The sequence below is a fragment of the Pelophylax lessonae genome (genome assembly GCF_965119305.1).
Source record: "Pelophylax lessonae genome assembly, chromosome: 4".
NCBI lineage: Eukaryota > Metazoa > Chordata > Amphibia > Anura > Ranidae > Pelophylax > Pelophylax lessonae.
This window is the reverse complement of record NC_138771.1, coordinates 191,567,132-191,589,151: the sequence shown is the minus strand read 5'-3', so window position 1 is coordinate 191,589,151 and position 22,020 is coordinate 191,567,132. Positions and strand designations below refer to the sequence as shown.

The following is a 22,020-nucleotide window of genomic DNA, read 5'->3' as shown; positions in this document are numbered from 1 at the left end:
AGTCAACAGTGGGTCAGAGGAGGAACTGCTGCAGGACAGAGATGACCGTTGCTCATTACAAATTATGATTTAAATCGAGTTGATTTAAATCAAGACTTTTTACTAGTGATTTATATTGACTTGATCTAAATCAAATCCCCCCTGATAACATAAACCCTAATGTATATCTTACATTTCCCACCCCTAATTATGACAAATATAAACCTTGAGTCTACTAAATGGAGGATATTATGAGATAAAATGTGGGGGGGTCTTTAATACAATAACGTTTTAAGTACTCGGCCAGTTCTGAAGCTGAAATTTCACTTTTTTTCCCTACAATTTGTTGAATTGTGACTGTTGTAATGCTAAAGGGATAAAATACAACCATTGGTGAAAATAGCAAAACCATTTTCTGCATAGTGTATTAAGCCAAAGATCTGTCGAACTAAGTGATGTTGAATTTTGAAACAATATGTTTCCTGCACATTTGCATTGTCTGGGATTTAGTTTGTTGGGTTATGTATGTTTTAAATGGATTAAAAAATGTATTTTATTTTTTTTCTTGAAGGATGACCAGTGATAACAAATGGGTACCGCAATACGTGTGATAGAGATCAGTTTAATGTGAATGATCTTGACACTTTTGTTCATGATGTAGATCCTTTATTTATATGTAATTATATACATTATATACCCTGTAAAGTTCAAGGGTGATAGCTACTGTGACAGTGTTTCGGGATCACATACAAAGCCATTTCTCATGAACATAACAAGTCTTTATTTTCTTCAAGGCAGACAAAAAATAGTGTTTTCAGCAGCAAACATAAATAGCTTATAGCCAGCAACAAGAAATCTACTTATCTTTAGCACAAATAAAACATAACAAGTTATGAGGGGCATAAGGAATTTACCCACCAGCATGACTGTCCTGACTAAAGCAGCTTCTGGTGTGCAGCACTCAGACAGGTGTCTCCTCTCCAACTTCTTACTACTCCCCACCTGCACTATGAGCTTCCAGTCTTTTAAGTACTGTTTCCTGCTGGTAAGCCTAACTTCTTCAGGACCAGAATCCCCGTAATCGGGATAGAGGTTCTTTTCCACCTGAATATCTCTCAGAGCCTCCAGAATTCTAGATGCCAAATAGGAAATAATTAATGCGGAGAGAACTGTAAGTCAGTCCTCTCCTTTATGATTGCACTGTCCAGGGACCTGCACAGGTTAGGACCCCTGAGTACACCAAAACCATCCCCTTTAACGGGAATATAACCCAAAATATGGGTGAAACATAAAACCCATCCAGGACCAATCTTTGACATCCTGTACAACCTGGAGGCAGCCACACATACATGTTCATTAGATATACAGACTTTGCCTCTTTCTTATTAGTGCTATGCAACAGTTGTACCTTGTCAATCCTCATATCTGCCTGCCAGGTGCACTCTGCCTGCCACTGCAGTCTATGATGATATGAAACACACATGCAGGGTGCTGCAATTTGTATTAAAGTGTAGAGGAGGGTCATTTGTCAAAACAATAATGCGATTCTATGCATGTGCCCTCCTCCTTAATATCATTCATGGATAAATATACTATATTGTCAAAAGTATTGGGACACCTGCCTTTACATGCACATGAACTTTATTGGCATCCCAGTCTTAGTCCATAGGGTTCAATATTGAGTTGGCCCACCCTTTGTAGATATAACAGCTTCAACTCTTCTGGGAAGGCTGTCCACAAGGTTTAGGAGTGTGTCTATGGGAATATCTCACCATTCTTCCAGAAGCACCTTTATGAAGTCAGGCACTGATGTTGGAGAGAAGGCCTGCTCACAGTCTGTGCTCTAATTCATCCCAAATTTTGTTTGGGTTGAGGTCAGGACTCTGTGCATTCCAGTCAGGTCCCACCACCCCAAACTTGCTCATCCATGTCTTTTTAGACCTTGCTTTGTTCACTGGTCCAAATCATTTGTTGGAGGGGGGTTTATGGTGTGGGGTTGTTTTTCAGTTGTTGGGCTTGGCCCCTTAGTTCAAGTAAAGGGAACTCTTAAGGCGTCAGCAATGCATACTAAGACATTTTGGACAATTTCATGCTTCTAACTTTGTGGGAACAGTTTGGGGATGACCTGTTCCTGTTCCAACATGACCAGCACCAGTGCACAAAGTAAGGTCCATAAAGACATGGATGAGTGATTTAAGGGTGGAGGAACACAGAGTCCTGACTTCAACCCAACAGAACACCTTTGGGATGACTTACAGCAGAGATTGCGAGCCATGCATTATCATCCAACATCAGTGCCTGACCTCACAAATGCGCTTCTGAAAGAATGATCAAACATTCCCATAGGCACACTCCTAAACCTTCCCAGAAGATTTGAAGCATGGTTCAGGCATAGTGGTTAGGGAGGGATCATATGTGATGGTTAAGGGAGGACATGGAGGACAATCCCCACCCCTAATTACTATGCCTGAATCCAACCCCACCTCTTCCCATAACCACTGCACCTGACCCACATTCCCATTTCCTCCTCCAACTACTGTGTCTTGCCCTGAAAATCAGGCACAGTAGCCAGGGACGTGGGTGGAGATGGAGGTAAGGAACGGGGGTTAGGGGAAAGGTAGGTATAGGGATCAGGCACAGTAGTGGAAATGGGGGTCAGATACAGTAGTTAATAGAGGGATGAGGGTCATGTGTGGTGGTTAGGGGAGGGGTTACACTATCTAACAGAGTGAGGATTCCCTAACAACCTTCAGGAGAAGGATCCATCGATTGGTGCCAGAGTAAGGCTAAGAGGAGATATAACTAGTGAGTGGTGTCGGGGGACATCTGGGAATTCCAGCAGGGTGTAGTGGTGTCTGAGCTGTCAAATGGGCAGAGAGGATTAACTATTATTCCCTGGAGTAAACTTTCTACCACATGGATATTGAAAGTACTGTTCCTTCTTTTTTTAATGTGCTGAATGATTTTATTCAAGTAAGCATTTGATGTAAGGAGCAATATCCGTGACAGGAGCCTTTCATCTGCTACTCTTCTTCTACAGAATTAACACCAATGTTTATGTATAACATCGTTGAGCAACTCAGTATTCCAGCACTGTGTTTTTACAGACTTGGCTAGAGACTTCAAACAAATACACTATAAGGCCTCCTACATGTGGCTGTCCAGAGCCATATACTAAACAGATCAGCATACATGTGTTGTGGGACAGCCAGGTGTTTGCAATCTGTAAAGGCAGTCCAGTCTTTACAAATCAATGGGTGCCTGACACTATCTATAGCTGTTCACATATAGTCTCACAAGAAGCAAGTAAACGCAGTTAGAGACAGATGTGCAGTTCTGTATGCAGGCAGTTTGCGTCCAGGACTGATCATCTGTCCCTTACTATAGGCAATTGCTCCCTGTGTTATTACATGAAAGCAGTTACAGAGCCTGTCAGCCTGACTTGATTTGTACAGGATGAGTGGTGACAGCTGATCAGAAACACCTGGCAATACATGTCGCAGAAATACACTGATCAGGGTGCATGGCTTTAAGTGGCCATGTGAATGAGACCTAAGAAAAATGTTTTTGCTTCTTTCAATGACCTACATTGTGATCATCCTTTCTACATAGGGGAGATGTAGTAATGGGCATCCCAGGCCTGAGGGAGGAAGCTAAATGTGTTTAAAATAGACTTCTTTTTATGAAGAGGCTTCCGTTGGGCTGCACCAACGAGTACATCCATCCTTCATGCAAATGGTCATCTATGGTGACTTCATGAAGTTATAGAAGTTTTAAGGAAAGGGAAGGTGGCGAGCCTCCTGTTCCTTTTTCCTAAGGAGTGCAAAAAATAAGTAACCCCCTTATGTCTCCATGGCCCCCTAATTGGAGAGATGGGCCCTTGCATGACATTCCCTTCAAAATATTGACCAAATCTTGGTCAAGAAACCTGTTACTTGGCTCTGTGGTAAGGGTCTTCCTGATAATCTCTCCTACTGTAGTTTTCGTAGGGCTTCATTTGGTGGTCAACTTGTAGAACATTACACCAAATGAAAACCAGTTGGCTCTCCTATTGTAGAGAAAATCTCTTAGGACCTAAGGGACCACATATTCCCATTTGTTCCATACTTTTTTGCTTTTCTGAAAACACTTTCCACATCAATGCCAAAATTTGTAATTTTCACATAGCCTTCATTGTTCAAAAAAAAAAAAAATATCTTTGAAGGATTCCTTTTCCATGTATTTCTTCAGTGATATGTCTTATAACCTCAGTTTCTATATATCTGTTCTCAAAAAACAGCTGAATATGGGTTCTTCTTATGGCCAGCTCAATGACATAACCAAAATAGCTGTGTGTCTGGAATATCCCATAGCCATTAATGAGGAAATATCATTCATTTAACAGTGGCAGGACCATGTTTTCAATCATAAAGTGTTTAAATCCTGTCATAATGATATTTTTATGGCCAGCTTTTCCCTTTGCACATGATCTGTTGCCAGTCTGACTTTTCCAAAGCCCTCAATTCCAAGGACAGTATTGAACGCACATTTTTCAGCTGTTATGGTGACCAATCTGTCCTTTGGAAGATAAAGCAGTGCCTGGCGATGTCACAAATCAAGGTCACAGGCTCAGGGATTGCGGCTGTTAATTTTTCAGAAGGACGTTGGTTTTCTACCTTTTTTCAGGTTGTTTTGCATGGACTTAAGCCAATATCTCCCTCGGTCCTAAGCCCTATATGGCAGGGCATAAGATCTAATTTTAAGTAACAATTACAGGTCTTGTTTTCCCCCAGGTACTTACACTGTTTTCATTAAAAGAAATTAATTTAATAATGTATTATTGAATACAGAGCTGCATCAAAGTGGAACTAAAGGCAAGAATATTCACATATGCTTCAATGGTTCCTCGCCAGATCTCACATCTTACCCCTGGCTCTTTATGGGTGCCAGTCTTTGGCTGTCATAATTGGCCAGTGCAGGTTGAGATCACTAGCACTGTGCTGGAAATGTAACCGGAGCTGTACACTGTACACTATGCAGAGGAAAAGTGATTAGCAATCAAATCACAACAATCACTTGACTTTTATTTTACGAAGAATTACGCTTACCTTTAGATTTAGATTTAGAGTTAGGTTTACCTTTAGGGTTAGGGCTACCCAGGGCTTTTATTTTTTAAAGAATAGGAACAGATACATTTACATCTGCCAACAAGCAAGCAATAGTTTTGTATACCAAAATCTAAATGCAGTTGGGCAAAATGCAGGTCCTATGCCCTCATCAGGGAACCTGGGTACATGCTCTGTGTGTTGGGGACTAGCAATAGCCCTAACATATATTACAGGTACCATTGCTGTGTAATATTGTGGTGAATTAATATCTTAATGCATAAAATATCATGCGTACAGGGTCTGTGGCTTCATATGTGTGATTAACATATTTTCCATGTCTCTGTTGCTTACAGGCATTCATTTTAAGTAATTGTTTCTATGGCCTTTTAGGAAGCCCCCTTTTTTTACATGGACCACATTTATTAATTAGTATTTGATGTTTACATGGCAGGGGTTAACTGACTGGTATATTTGGCTTTTTCTTAGTGTATACTAATATCAGTCAAAACTTTCAGTAGTATAGGTGCATGTGTATTGTTTACTACAACATTTATAGCAATAATGAATACATCAACAGTAAATTGATTCTCTTAGAGGGTATGTCACTATCATGTTGACGTGTGTGGTAGCATGCATACATAAATTAACGAGAAATATAAAGGGATTAAGAATTAAGACACAGATAACAGCCAATTGATTTGTACTGTTAAATTACAGAAATACATTTTCAGTAATATGTAAAAACGTGGTTCTGATTAAGTATTTTCATTTTCATCTGTATAGGATCATGGTGCTCATTGACTACATATTTGGGTGTATTAAGGACAATTGGTCATGTATAGTAATCTAGAAAACAATTAGAATTAACACTACTAGTGAAATAAATGAACAAAGTCGATTCTGTAGGGTCATTAACTATCAAATTTAATAAATGTATAGAAAATGCTATATACAGTGTATATGTATGTATATATATATACATTTTTTTGTCTTTTTACCAAATTATAGACTGTGTTTAATGTTTGCCTACAGGGCTACCGCTACACATAGAGGCCAGGTTATATTCAAAGATGCCCTCGCGCAACAGCTGTGTGAGCAAGGAGGTAAGGGATGATGAACATTAAAATTTAATGGATATGTTGTTTTCTTGCAGTATTTTTCATATCTCTGATATTCATTGTAAGGGATTATTTTATTGATCAAAGAAGACCGTAGCTTTATATATATATGCTTAAGGCACTTGTCCTCTCACAGTCATTGGATCTGTTACCTTTTATCTTTACTAATGAGGGACCAAGGGACTTCAGCTTTAAGGCTAATGGAAGACACAAACATGTCAAGGAAAAAAGGCCTGAAATACATATCAAAGTAGAATATCAAGCAGCCATCATTCCATGCCAGGGTTTGGGGAATTGGACTTGTTCATAATGCAATTACTTGCCATTAATTTGGTATAGCAAAACAAGACATTACCAGTGAACATATGAAGTATTAACCTGTCATATAAATTAGTGATTATATACAGTTTAATATTATCTTTTGATTGGGAACTCTAGCACTACTCCTATTCCCTGAATGCTTAAGAACCTAAATGTGTTCCAGACTATCTACCATAGACCAAGACATTGGCTGAACCCTTTAAACCAAGAGTTCTTTCCAATGTCTGCAAATAATCGTCCTACTACAGCATAATATTATTTCTGCTGGGCATCAGAGACCACTAATTGACTTCTGAATTGACTTATGTTATTGAATGGCAGTTTTTAAAGACGTTATCTGCTATTAATGATATTCTATTTTTTTCCCCCTACATGCTGATCACATTTTGTGATGTTGTTTGAGTCTAGCATGCTGATATCTCATCTAAAGTAGACATAGCACTGATAGAGATGGAAGTCAGAGAAAGCTGGAAAATAATTTTCAGTAATCTTAGCAATTTTCTTCATTTATGGCAGATTCAATAAATAGAAGAAAAGAATCTGAGCCCAAAATTGGAGGTGTTCTCTATAGCAACAAATCAGAATTCATGTTTAATATTTTCACAAAATAAAAGGTGAAGCCTGATTGGTTTCTATTGGAGTTTCAGAATCTGTGACATTTAAAACTTTTCTTTTGGAGTGTGATGCATCTCTTCAAAACATTCATATGTAGAAAAAAGTGGAACATGAAAAGGAAAAAACAAGCTGATCCTCATAAAGCAAGTATTGTGTAGCCGTATTTGGTAATGCCCTCAAATGACATTTACCCTATGCTTGCAATCAGCAATCACTTGGCCTAGCATTGTGGCTGCACATGGGAGCTTTTTATTCAATAGAAAGATAGTTACATAAAGAAATTCTTTAGTACTTCATAACATTTTTTACTGGCATGAAAAAGTACTTTAAATGTTCTGTGTAACATCGGAACTGTTTTTCGGCAGCTGTTTAATCGCTTCTTTGACAGATGTAAAGAATAACATAGATATCTCTGAAGCCCATTTTTACCTGAGCAAGTGTTTTCATCTTGGTCTAAACGCGGCTTGCCACTTTTTAAAAGCTGCCATAACAGAAATTCTGATTTATCTGGCGCCCTCCAGGGTAAGTGCACACATTTCAAAAAAAGAACAGCTTTAAAAAAACCTTCTGACAATGCAGTAAAATAAGTCTACTAAGTATGCACTTTGTAGATTTGATTGTTGATAACAGGAATAATTTTGTTGTATAAAAGTCTTTAGATACACTAAACTAAAGTTCACAAGTTTATAATAGTTGGGAATACTGCACAAAGTGTAGCTCATGGCAACAGCAAACTCTGCCAGTGAACCGCAGAAGCTAGCCAGGAAACACTGCAGCAGTAAAAAAAGTCCCTCAGATTTGCCTTAATAAGTGTTATATAAAATCCAGTGCATATAGTTTCATTAAACTCATCACCAGGCATTCGGGTAGAACTGTAGACTCTTGTTATTGGATCCTCTCCTGTACAACCTCCTACTTATGATAGTGTTTGTGTGTAAAGTGCAATATTCTCAGACAAGGTGGTAATTTAGCCCATTTAATGATTTAAGCCTATTGGCTTGACTTTTTGCAGTCTCAGATTTAGTGTGATTTAAAAGATTTGTTCTGTGTGAAGTTTGAGTTAGCTAGCGAGGCAACCTTCTGCAGAAAATGAATACAAGAATGAGAAAGGTAGCCATTCAGCAGGCTAGCATGTTGGTTAAAGTGGTTGTAAAGGCTTCAGGTTTTTTACATTAAGGTAAAAAAAGGTAAAAAAAAACTTCTCTGTGCAGCAAACCTCCCAATACTTACCTGAGACCCATCTCAATCCAGTGATGTGCAGGAGACCCACGGCTCTCTGTGGTCTCTCACTCCTCATTGGCTGAGGCAGCATCAAAAGCCATTGGCTCCCTCTGCTGTCAATCACAGCAAGTGAGCCAATGAGGAAAGAGGGGGCAGGGCCAAGCCACAGCTCCGGGTGTGAATGGACACAAAGAGTAGTTGCTCGGGAGCACGCCTGGTTGGGTGCCCCCACAGCAAGCTGCTTGCTGTAGGGGCAATTGGCAGGAGGGAGAGACCAGGACTGGCGGTGGGGGACCCAAGAAGAGGAGAATATGGGCTGCTATGTGCGAAACCACTGCACAAAGCAGTTATGACTTGTTTGTTATTTTTATTTTTTTTCAAACAAGCCTTTAATCACTTTAAATGCAAAATTTTTATTTTTAACTACACAGCACCTTTACACAAGACAAGGCATTATTGGTCTGAGAGCAACAGGTCTTAGAACATGTATTTTTTTACGGGTCATCCAGAAGTGATACTTTAGGTATTGGTGAAACTTAAAGTATAACTAAAGGCAAAACTTTTTTAGTTTTTGATAGAGATGGATTAGAACCCCTGTCAGATTTTTTTGCTGTCTGTGACCCTGTTAGGGAGATTCACCCTCTCTGTTTGTCCTGTTTAAAATTTTGGGTTGTCCCCAGAAAAGTAATATAGGGGAAATCTTCCAATGGGAACACTAGTTCTGGTGATTGGGGGGGCCCAAGGAATTCCTTTATTTGCTGGGATTCCCTCTCACTTCCTGTTTGGCTATGGGACAGGAGGTTATAACCTTCCAAAATGAAAAAAACATTTTGTCTATATTTGTACTTTAATAGGCTGAGGCAGCCCCTCCCCCTGCCTTCTTATGTGTCTTGGATAGTCCAAAAGCAAGATCCCCCTCACTAGTTCTAACTCTGTCTGTCTGTCCAGTTCGGAGTAATAAATAAATAAATCCAACCAGGGGAGCAAGAAACCCTCCTAATGTCTACAGCAGGTATGCAGACTGAGGTACGTAAACATAGATATCTCACCAACAGTCTTTGAAAGAAACATTCAGGGGAATTAACTCTCCAGTAACTATAAAAAAAATGGATTCTCAGTTGGATGGCCTGATCTATTACCAAAACTGTAGTTTGGGCATTGTTATAATCAGAGATTATACACAAGAGCAAGCCTTCATAACATAATATCTAGCCTTTTCCCCCTGACCAAACAGACTAAACAATAGTTCATATTTTCTACCCAAAACTAGCTGCGGCACCAGCCAGGGCAATCTCTATTTCCTCCTCCTGATTGACATGAAATATTCTAGTGGAATTCTGAAAAAAATGTGATTCAAATTTTTATTTTCTTTTTCTTTAAGCTCCAACAGAAGCGCCTTTGCGTCCAAATTTGGGTAAGTCATGATTCACTTTTATCTTATGAACCATGCTACATACACTTCATATTGCATCTGCATAAATATCAAGATTTTTTGTTTTTGCTCCCCTACAGCAATCAGTAGAAGCGCCTGACATTTTCAATCACTTTTACATGTTTTGCTTTGGCACAATATTGATTTATGACACAGTAAACAGCAGGCATATTTACTGTGATGCAAAATGTTGATGCCTTGCCAAAGTAGCAATTCGCCTCGTATGGTTTATTCTTGGAAGCATCAGGCTAATCAGTTGAATCTGACTTGGTGTTTTAAACACTACATTTTAACCCAATAATCATACTGAAAAACAGCTTTTATCATCTATTTTCTTATATTTGTTTTAAGTCAGCTATCAGTTGCTTATGGCCTTTTTTACTTGAAAAGTAGAAGAGTGTATTGTTACATTTTTAGAATTATTATCTATATGTTTTCCTTTAATGCAGTAGGTGGTATGTAAACTGGCATGTCATATTGTTTGATTTCAAAATATTGTAAATGACAAATGAAGAAACTGTATTGACTACTTAAATTAATTTTTATTGGTCTAGATTTTAAACACATTGGAAGCATATTATACTTTGTCACATGTCTGCAATTATTAGCACAATCCATTGTGATCTGTATTACTGTATTTTGTTAGTAATTAGAATATTCTGAATCAAATTTGTTTTACAGCTGAAATCCATAGTGAAGGCATTATTTTACGAGATGATTTTGATTCTTACAAGCAGCAGGAATTAAATCCGAATATTTGGTATGTGCTATATTGAATTGGTATTTATAAATAATTGTGTTCCACAGACATAGAAAGTTTGGGATTGTAAATAAATCTGCATTATAATCCTTATGCTATCAAGTTTTATTTTGAAATTGGACAGCTCCTGTAACGCTGAGCGCTCCGGTCCCTGCTTCTGGACCGGAGCACTCGCAGCGTTCGTTCCAGATCCACTCACCTGTGCCCACTCCGGCTCCCTCCTCCGCTCCCCGCTCACATGGTTCCCGGAGCGTGCGCCCCTGCACCATAGGGCGCGCACACGCAGGTCGTTTGAAATTTAAGGGGCCTGTGCACCAGTAATTGGTGCCTGGTCCAAACCTCCCTTCCTGTTTCCTGTGACCTGTTTCCTGTTTCCTGTGACCTGTTTCCTGTGACCTGTTTCCTGTTTCCTGTGACCCGTTTCCTGTGACATGTTTCCTGTTTCCTGTTTCCTATATAAGTGACCTGCCCCTTCCAGCCATTGCCGGATCTTTGTTGCCTTGTTGCCTTAGTGAAAGCGTTATTTGTGTAATACTTTGCCTGTTGCCGAACCCTTTGCTAACGACTATCGCCTCTGAACCTGTGCTGCCTGCCCTGACCTTTGCTACGTCTGACTATGCCTCTGCCTGTCCCTTTTGTACTACGCCTATATCAGCAGTCGGTGAGGTTGAGCCGCTACCAGAGGACACGACCTGGTAGTTACCGCCGCAGCAAGCCCATCCCGCCTTGCGGCGGGCTCTGGTGAAAACCAGTAACTACTTAGAACCGATCCTCCGGTACGGTCCACGCCAATCCCTCACTGACACAGCGGATCCACTCCCTGCATCGCTCCTGCTACCAGTCCGGACCCTGACAGTAAGATCCGGCCATGGATCCCGCTGATGTGCCTCTGCCTAGTATCGCGGACCTTACTACAGTTGTGGCCCAGCAGTCGCAGCAGATCGCTCAGCAAGGTCAACAGCTGGCACAGTTGACCGCCATGCTGCAGCAGCTTCTTCCAGCACAGCAGCAGCCGCCTCCACCGCCTGCATCTGCTTCACCACCGCAGCCTGTGGCCGCCGCCACTTCTAGAGTCCGTCTGTCCATGCCGGCCAAGTACGACGGTGATCCCAAGTTGTGCCGCGGATTCCTATCCCAATGCTCCCTTCACCTGGAGATGTCGGCTGACCAGTTTCCCTCGGAACGAGCCAAGGTGGCATTTGTCGTTAGCCTGCTTTCGGGGAAGGCCCTGGCCTGGGCTACACCACTTTGGGACCGTAACGATCCTGCCACTGCCAGTGTCCAGAGTTTCTTTGTGGAATTCCGGAGTGTTTTTGAGGAGCCAGCCCGGGCTGCCTCAGCAGAGACTGCGTTATTGAACTTGTCCCAGGGGAGTTCCTCTGTCGGAGACTATGCTATCCGTTTCCGCACCCTGGCTTCTGAACTCTCCTGGAATAACGAGGCGCTCTGTGCTACCTTTAAGAAAGGCTTGTCCAGCGCCATAAAGGACGTCCTGGCCGCACGAGAAGTCCCTACCAACCTGAGTGACCTCATCCATTTGGCCACCAGGATTGACCTGCGTTTTGCTGAGCGACGAGAGGAACTGCTACAGGAAAAGTGAAGTGCTCGTCCCAGACGCTTTCCTCGTCTGGCGCCTATCTTCCAGCCTCCACCGCAACCTTCTTCTGGGCCTCCCGCCGAGGAAGCCATGCAGGTGGATCGGTCTCGCCTGACCACGCAAGAAAGGAACCGCCGTAGAGACGAGAACCTCTGTTTGTACTGTGCCAGTACTGAGCACTTTCTAAAGGACTGTCCTCTCCGTCCACCGCGTCAGGGAAACGCTCGCACCTAGTCAACGTGGGAGAGGCGTTGCTAGGTGTGAATACCTCCTCTCCGCGCATTACGGTACCCGTGCGGATTTCCGTGTCCGCCAAGATCTCCTTTGCTGCCTCTGCCTTTCTGGATTCCGGTTCAGCCGGTAACTTCATCGACGCCTCGCTGGTGAACAAGTTCCACATCCCTGTGGTTCGTTTACTGAAGCCCATCTTCATCTCCACAGTTAATGGAGAGAGACTCGACGGTATGGTGCAGTTCCGTACAGAACCCCTCCAGATGGACATCGGAGTCCTGCATTCTGAGCGATTGGAGTTTTTTGTGTTACCCCATTGCACCTCAGAACTCCTCTTGGGTCTGCCCTGGCTCCAGCGCCATTGTCCCGTTCTGGATTGGACCTCCGGAGAGATTCGAAGCTGGGGTTCGGCTTGTTTCGGCAGATGTCTCAAGTCGGTACGAGTCAAGTCTGCACCTGTTATTTCTCCTCCTCCCGGTCTGCCTGAACCATATGCGGATTTTCCAGACGTTTTTTGCAAGAAACAGGCAGAGGTGTTGCCTCCACATAGGCCATATGACTGCCCCATTGACTTGCAACCTGGCACTACGCCGCCTAGGGGAAGAATCTATCCTCTCTCCCCTCCAGAGACTCTAGCCATGTCAGAGTATATCCAGGAGAACCTGCAGAGAGGGTTTATCAGGAAATCCTCTTCTCCTGCCGGAGCAGGATTCTTCTTTGTTGCGAAGAAGGACGGTACCCTTAGGCCTTGCATAGACTTTCGGGGTCTCAACAGCATTACTGTAAAGAACCGTTACCCTCTTCCCCTGATTACGGAACTCTTTGACCGGTTACAAGGCGCCAAGTACTTCACCAAGTTGGATCTCAGAGGGGCCTATAACCTTATTCGCATCCGAGAGGGTGACGAGTGGAAGACGGCTTTTAACACCCGAGACGGGCATTTTGAGTACTTAGTCATGCCTTTCGGGCTCTGTAACGCTCCAGCGGTCTTCCAGGAGTTCGTTAACGACATTTTCCGAGACCTGCTCTATACCTGTGTCGTGGTCTATTTGGATGACATCCTCATCTTCTCTACTAACTTGGATCAACACCGTGCTCATGTCCGCTTAGTACTCTCCCGTCTCAGAAAGAACCGTCTCTACGCTAAATTTGAAAAGTGTTTGTTCGACCGTACCAGCCTTCCCTTCCTGGGCTACATCATTTCTGCCAAGGGACTACAAATGGATCCTGCCAAACTGTCTGCCATCCTGGACTGGCCTCGTCCCTCTGGCCTTAAGGCCATCCAGCGATTCCTCGGATTCGCAAACTATTATAGACAGTTCATCCCGCATTACTCCACCCTTGTGGCACCAATTGTAGCCCTAACCAAGAAGGGGGCTAACCCGAAATCTTGGCCGCCCCAGGCCGAGAAGGCCTTCAGCGCTCTTAAGTCTGCCTTTGCCACCGCCCCAGTTCTGTCCAGACCGGATCCTACTAAGCCGTTCTACCTGGAAGTAGACGCTTCCTCTGTTGGTGCTGGTGCTTTGCTCATGCAAAAGACTACGAGAGGCAAGTCGGTTACTTGCGGGTTTTTCTGTAAGACTTTCTCTCCCGCTGAAAGAAATTATTCTATTGGGGATAGAGAATTACTCGCCATAAAGCTGGCCTTGGAAGAGTGACGGCATTTACTGGAAGGATCGGTACATCCCGTGAACATCTACACGGATCATAAAAATTTATCTTACCTCCAGTCTGCTCAGAGACTAAATCCCCGCCAAGCTCGCTGGTCTCTATTTTTTGCCAGATTTAACTTCCGGATCCACTTTCGTCCAGCGAGCAAGAACCTCAGGGCCGATGCCCTCTCTTGTTCATCTGATGTCACAGGAGAGGAAGTCAAGCCACAGCACATTGTGCCCCCAGAATGTCTGGTCACCGTGGCACCTATAGACTTGCGTAACCTCCCTCCCGGAAAGACCTATGTTTCTCCCCGTCTTCGCCTAAAGGTTCTTAAGTGGAGACATTCTTCTCTTCTCGCAGGACATCCTGGCGTCCGAAAGACTCTACAACTTATCTCCAGGAGATATTGGTGGCCATCCTTGGAGAAGGACATCTCTGAATTTGTACAGTCCTGCTCTGTATGTGCCAGAGACAAAACCCCTCGCCAAAGACCCGCCGGCTTTCTCCAGCCACTTCCCATACCAGAGACCCCTTGGTCCAATATCGCGATGGACTTTGTTACGGACGTACCACCATCTCACGGGAAAACGATAATTTGGGTCGACGTAGATCGCTTCTCGAAGATGGCGCACTTCATCCCGTTGCCAGCCTTACCATCCGCACCTCAGTTGGCCAAGCATTTCCTCCGACACATCTTCCGGTTACACGGCCTGCCTTCACATATTGTCTCCGATAGAGGAGTCCAGTTTGTGTCCAAGTTCTGGAGGGCTCTCTGTGGAAGGCTTAAAATCAAGCTGGATTTCTCTTCTTCATACCACCCCCAAACCAACGGACAAGTAGAGCGGGTCAATCAAATCTTGGGCGACTACCTTCGCCACTTCGTTTCCTCCCGTCAAGACGATTGGGTCGACCTCCTCCCGTGGGCAGAGTTCTCCTATAACCACAAAGACTCTTCCGCCACCAACAAGTCTCCCTTCTTCGTGGTTTACGGTCGTCATCCTCTGCCTCCTCTGCCGTTATCCTCCTCCTCCGGTGTACCTGCAGTGGATGACCTGGTGCAAGACTTTTCTGCCATCTGGCGTGAGACGCGCCTGTCCCTCTTACAGGCCTCATCCCGCATGAAAATCCAAGCGGACAAGAAACGTCGGTCTCCTCCTGTCCTGGTTCCTGGGGACAGAGTTTGGCTCTCCTCTAAGTACGTCCGCTTCAGGGTTCCTAGTTACAAGCTTGGTCCTCGTTATTTGGGACCCTACAAGGTCAAGAAGAGGATCGATCCTGTGTGTTACCAACTCCATCTCCCTCCCTCCCTTAAAATTCCCAACTGTTTTCATGTCTCCCTCCTCAAGCCTGCGGTCTTTAATCGCTTTTCCCCCAAGAATCTTCCTCCCACGCCTGTATCCGGTACCTCGGATGTCTTCTCCGTTCAGGAGATATTGGCCTCTAAATTGGTCAGGGGGAGAAGATATTTTTTGGTGGACTGGGAGGGCTGCGGTCCTGAAGAGAGATCCTGGGAGCCAGAGGAGAATATCTTGGACCGTAACCTCATCCTCAGGTTTCTGGGTACCAAAAAGAGGGGGAGACCAAAGGGGGGGGTACTGTAACGCTGAGCGCTCCGGTCCCTGCTTCTGGACCGGAGCGCTCGCAGCGTTCGTTCCAGATCCACTCACCTGTGCCCGCTCCGGCTCCCTCCTCCGCTCCCCGCTCACATGGTTCCCGGAGCGTGCGCCCCTGCACCATAGGGCGCGCACACGCAGGTCGTTTGAAATTTAAGGGGCCTGTGCACCAGTAATTGGTGCCTGGTCCAAACCTCCCTTCCTGTTTCCTGTGACCTGTTTCCTGTGACCTGTTTCCTGTGACCCGTTTCCTGTGACATGTTTCCTGTTTCCTGTTTCCTATATAAGTGACCTGCCCCTTCCAGCCATTGCCGGATCTTTGTTGCCTTGTTGCCTTAGTGAAAGCGTTATTTGTGTAATACTTTGCCTGTTGCCGAACCCTTTGCTAACGACTATCGCCTCTGAACCTGTGCTGCCTGCCCTGACCTTTGCTACGTCTGACTACGCCTCTGCCTGTCCCTTTTGTACTACGCCTATATCAGCAGTCGGTGAGGTTGAGCCGCTACCAGAGGACACGACCTGGTAGTTACCGCCGCAGCAAGCCCATCCCGCCTTGCGGCGGGCTCTGGTGAAAACCAGTAACTACTTAGAACCGATCCTCCGGTACGGTCCACGCCAATCCCTCACTGACACAGCGGATCCACTCCCTGCATCGCTCCTGCTACCAGTCCGGACCCTGACAGCTCCAAATTTAAATATAGAAAAGAATAATTTTAAATTTATTGGAAATATTGTATTTCAATGTCTAAAGTATTACGAGTGTATGATTTGCTTCAATGATTAAAGTGGAACTTTCCTCTCCCAATCAACATCAATTATTTTTAATCCCCATGATGCTAGCATTAGTAAATAGATAGAAAAGTATATCATATTTACTTGTTTAAACTTTTTTTTTTTTTATGTAAAACTTATGTAATACATGCCAGGAGTCTTCACAGGGGAGGAGAGGAGGAGGGATTTCCTCAGCTAAACACACTCTCTCCTGCATGAATGCTTGAGCAAAGGGCAGATAGATTCCAGAAAATAAATACTGCATGATTTGTTTTGCCCTTACTCAAGATGACCACTGCCAGAAATGCTAGGGTTTTTCAAAGTGATTTTTCAACAAAATAAAGCATAGAGACATGGATGGATGGGGAAGTTTGCTTTAAATGTTAAACATGAATTAAATAGTGTTTTTGATTTGTGGTGCTCAGATGCAGTGAAGATCCGCTTTCAGTATGCTGTAGATTAAAAGAACTTGGTTGTCTTTTCGGTACTAGGGGCCACTTTTCAGCTTCTGATCTAGAATAGCGGAGATACAGTTATGACATCCCTATAAATATAAAATAAAAAAAGGGCTTGGTTAACTAAAATAATTATAGGTGTATGTATATATATATATATATATATATATATATATATATATATATACAGTATACAGTATCTCACAAAACTGAGTACACCCCTCACATTTTTGTAAATATTTTATTATATCTTTTCATGTGACAACACTGAAGAAATTACACTTTGCTACAATGTAAAGTAGTGAGTGTAGAGCTTGTATAACAGTGTAAATTTGCTGTCCCTTCAAAATAACTCAACACACATTAATGTCTAAACCGCTGGCAACAAAAGTGAGTACACCCCTAAGTTAAAATGTCCAAATTGGGCCCAATTAGCCATGTTCCTTCCCTGGTGTCATGTGACTCGTTAGTGTTACAAGGTCTCAGGTGTGAATGGGGAGCAGGTGTGTTAAATTTGGTGTTATCACTCTTACTCTCTCATACTGGTTACTGGAAATACAACATGGCGCTTTATGGCAAAGAACTCTCTGAGGATCTGAAAAAAGAATTGTTGCTCTACATAAAGATGACTTAGGCTATAAGAAGATTGCAAAGACCCTGAAACTGAGCTGCAGCACAGTGGCCAAGACCAAACTGCAGTTTAACAGGAGAGGTTCCACTCAGAACAGGCCTCGCCATGGTTGACCAAAGAAGTTGACTGCACGTGCTTAGCGTCATATCCAGATGTTGTCTTTGGAAAATAGACATATGAGTGCTGCCAGCATTGCTGCAAAGGTAGAAAGGTTGAAGTTTTTTAGTGCTCAGACCATATGGTCTGGCACTGTGGAGCTACAGTTCATTGAGGGAACCATGAATGCCAACATGTACTTTGACATACTGAAGCAGAGCATGATCCCCTCCCTTCGGAGACTGGGCCGCAGGGCAGTATTCCAACATGATAACGACCCCAAACATACCCCCAAGATGACCACTGCCTTGCTAAAGAAGCTGAGGTTAAAGGTGATGGATTGGCCAAGCATGTCTCCAGACCTAAAGCCTATTGAGCAATCTGTGGGCATCCTCAAATGGAAGGTGGAGAAGCGCAGGGTCTCTAACATCCACCAGCTCCATGCTGTTGACATGGAGGAGTGGAAGAGGACTCCAGTGGCAACCTGTGAAGCTCTGGTGAACTCCATGCCCAAGAGGGTTAAGGCAGTGCTGGAAAATAATGGTGGCCACACAAAATATTGACACTTTGGGCCCAATTTGGACATTTTGACTTAGGGGTGTACTCACTTTTGTTGCCAGCGGTTTAGGCATTAATGGCTGTGTGTTGAGTTATTTTGAGGGGACAGCAAATTGACACTGTTATACAATGGGCTGCAGGAGAATGTGACTTAAAAAAGCGCATGTGTGTGAAACGGATTGTCACGGCAACAAGGATGCATGCGTTCTACGCTTGTTCTATTTGCTTCCTCCTTCTGGGTACCGCTCTTCCAACCAGGTGCTTGAGTGACATCATCTCATGCTGGCGAGGTCCGCCTAGATTCTCCTGTAGCCTGTTCCAACTCCGAGGCCATGGCGGTTGGCACCTCCCCCTGGCTCTCCCTGTCTAGGACATGGTGACCCATCAGTGCCCAAGCCAGCCCAAGTCAGCTGGCTTGGGCAATTGTTAAACGGCACATACATTGTTTTTATTTGTTACAGATAAACTGCCAGTGTTTTCTTTGATCATTGACTGTGGATCATTGCACCTGTTTTAACACTGATTTTAAACCAAGCCACTGAGCGCTGTCAGCCTTTTGTTTGGCTCTCTTTGAACAGAACAATATGCACATTACAGAAGCTCCATCAATCTTTACAATAACCTAATGTTATCATGCTTCTTGGTTGACCCGAACCCTATACACACTTTTGGCATTCCCTGCACCCTGTGTGAAAAGCAATGGCATGCAGACTAACCTGAGTGTGTCAGACCTAGCTTCATCACTTGAGCCTGCCCCTTCAGGTCCTACCTGTGCACCAGAAAAAAATCAATTAGCAAGCCAGTTATTACTGCAAATCCTCATGGATGGGATGTATACATCATCTTGCAATGGGATGCAATCTGATCCTACCTTGAATTTTGGAATATTGACTGAGGCAGATGTCAGAGTGTCACTGTTAGTGGATTCCCAAGCCTCCCATGCCAGCCTACTAGAGGAACTGCAGCAGACTACAAGGCACCTCTCAAAAAAGGGCAGAGGATGCTGAAAATTATCTCTGGAGGAATAATGTAAGAGTGCTGAGCCTAACTAAAAGTGTAAATTGCCTCTATCTTGAGACCTTTTCGGAAAAAAAAAAACCTCTTTAAGGACACTCTACACTTTCAAAAACCCTTTGTTGGACCATATGGTAGATAAAGTGCATCAAATTCCAACTGGCAAGAGACCCTTCTGAAGCGCCTCCAGACTGTTCCTAGTCCAACTGGTAACCTATAGGGCCTGGGACCTAATTCTGTTAGCAGCTAGAAAGCGGCCATTTATACAATGTGGAAACCTATCTCTACGACTGTTTTGAGATGTCCTGGCTAAGATTCAAACACCACAAAGGCCCTCTCTGTATTTACGACCCTACTTACCAATGTTATAGGTTCTCAGATATTGGGAAGCTTCATGATTATCCTAGTCATGTGTTGTGCTAGAATGAAGCAGCAGGGTCATGTTGAAATGTGTTTTTTTTTATGATTTTTTTTTTGTTGGTTTGTCTGCTGTGCTCAGTGTGGTATACAAATTACCAGCTACTAGGTGACGCAGTGCCATCTTTTCCAGTTTCGAAATGGCAGGTCATACTAGTGAGTTTCAGCCGTTTTTACTTTGTTTAACATTGCTTGACATGTACTAACTTTTCTGGATACATTTAATGTGGTTTATGGCTCCTAATGTTAAAAATACTGCACTGTTTAAATTTTTGAGCATGTCTTCATACAGTAACTCTGCATTTATGATTACCCCTGGGTGGTGAAGAATGATATGACTGGTGACTGCCTGCAGGAGAGTGGAGTTGGAGCATAAATATTTATATTCATGTGCATTTTGCTGCTGATGGTTGCAGCTTAAAATCTGGTGAGTGCTTATTGTTGGAGGATTGGGGACACCGGCCGAGATACCCTCATGTGGCACAGCTTTGGCGTGTTTGGTCTAAGACACAATATAGACATACTCTATGGGGATACTATTGATCTCAAGATTTATTAAGTGAATACTACACCATATGTGATCTTTTGTGTCTCCATGTGATGAGCACCTTCCCGTTTAGCATCTTCTGCCCCCCTGGCTGAGAAAGTTCTCATCACCTGAAATTACCTGGAAGGGATTGCAACATGCACTCTGCTGCTTATGGTTGGAGCTTATTGTCTGTTGAGTGTTTAGTGATTGAAGGAGACACTGGTGGATATATATCTTCACATAGCACATTGCATAAGCTGTATATTTGGAAGAAAACACATACGGACACAAATTAGGTAGATAACGGACTTATTTTTTAATGGACATACAGACAATATGATTGGATTTTGTGTTCTATTATACTTCCTGATTGATACACACAGTGGTGTTGCACTGTTATGTTATACTTCCACATAATTATTATATGATTATCCTTTGGTGCCGCAAATTTGATACATATTGAAAATCTTAAAATGGATTTCCCTAAATGTCAGGGGCCTCGCTTCAAAGTTGAAATTCTTACTGGTACTCCAGTATATCAATGCTATACTAAACTCCTAGACTAATACCAGCAACCCACACAGGGTCTCTGGTTGGGAATTGAAGTTTTTTAGAGGACAGTCTTGGGTTAACAGACATTTGATTGTGAAAAAATCATGCTACAAGGTAGTACTCCCAATTGTTCTCTATACATACATCTAGCTCTGGTATTAAACTTCCCTTTGATTTCCCCAACATCCATTCACAAATTGTAACATCCACGTATCTCCTAGAAGGAATCACTGACTTGGAATTATTCATTAGGGTGGTCTAGGATACCTCTTGTCCTTTTTGACGGCTATACCCAGACTGGATCCAAGGCCATACAATAGGAGAACAGATTATATCCCTTATGCCTGCATATGAGGACCTTAACAAGTGTTAACAAAGTTTGTCCACAATTGGAGTGGAACAACTTTAAGGCTTGAGTCAGGTGGAAATATATTTCAGGCTCCATTCACACCTGAGCATTGCAATTTACTGGCGTTTTTCAAGCGTTTTTTTTTTTTTTTTTTTGGTTAGGGTGTGTTTTTGCAGCTTTTTACAATAGTTTTCAAAGCATTTTAAATGTGTTTTACAGCTTCAGGCATTTTTGTTTAGCCAATAGAAAGCACTAGGGGGGAGGCAATAGAAATTTGTTGTGGAGAGCTGCTGTTTAAGCAGAAAATGAGCGACAAAATGCTTGTAAAATGCTTAATTCAGGCATTTCTATTGAAGTCTACGAGGCCAAAAATGATTGTATTCTGCCAAAAAGAAGCTCTTGTGCTTTTTTGAGAGACAGGCGTTTTGCTTCAGGCGACAGAATGCTCATATGTTAACAGAGGCCATTGGAATAAATGGGATTTGGCTTGTTGAGCATTTTAGAGCTACAAGCTTCAAGCAGAAAATCGCTCAGGTGTGAACGGGGCCTCAGTGATTAAAAAAATCAAAACAAATTTTGTTTTTTCTGAGATTGATGTCTCTACTTTATCATGAGCACTAGGTGTCTGTCTAGGTAGGGAACATTATGTTAAAATCATTCCAGGTGAGGAGGGGAGCAAGACAGAAATGTTAGACCCCATAGCAGTGGCATTGCATGCAACACTTCTCCTAACATGTCTCATGGTGGGGATTCTAGAGAGTTGTATATCCATATACACAGATGACTTGATCCCCTTTCTTCAGGACCCTGGGCCCTCACTGCAGGAATCCCTCAGCATACCTAATGCGTTTGCTGGCCTTAAGGCCAATTGAAAGAGGTCACCGATTCTGCCGGTTGAAATCAGTAGCCAGCACCCTAAAGAGCTAGGCCCCCTTTCTACAGTGGGTAATGCAGATCAAATGCCTGGGGATTCAAATAACTAGAAATGGAGAATGGTATGTAGGATTGCTTCTGCTAG

At 43.2% G+C, this 22,020-nt stretch overlaps 1 protein-coding gene across 3 annotated transcripts in view; it reads left to right on the top strand.

The window, feature by feature from the left end:
• The window catches only part of RELN (reelin), a 782,434-nt gene that overhangs the window by 336,863 nt on the left and 423,551 nt on the right, over positions 1-22,020 (top strand). For all 3 annotated transcript variants that reach the window (XM_082254411.1, XM_082254410.1, XM_082254409.1), the window contains exons 4-6: positions 6,099-6,169; positions 9,723-9,755; positions 10,455-10,533. In XM_082254411.1, coding sequence (XP_082110537.1) covers positions 6,099-6,169; positions 9,723-9,755; positions 10,455-10,533 — 183 coding nt within the window. The remainder of the gene's footprint in view (positions 1-6,098; positions 6,170-9,722; positions 9,756-10,454; positions 10,534-22,020) is intronic.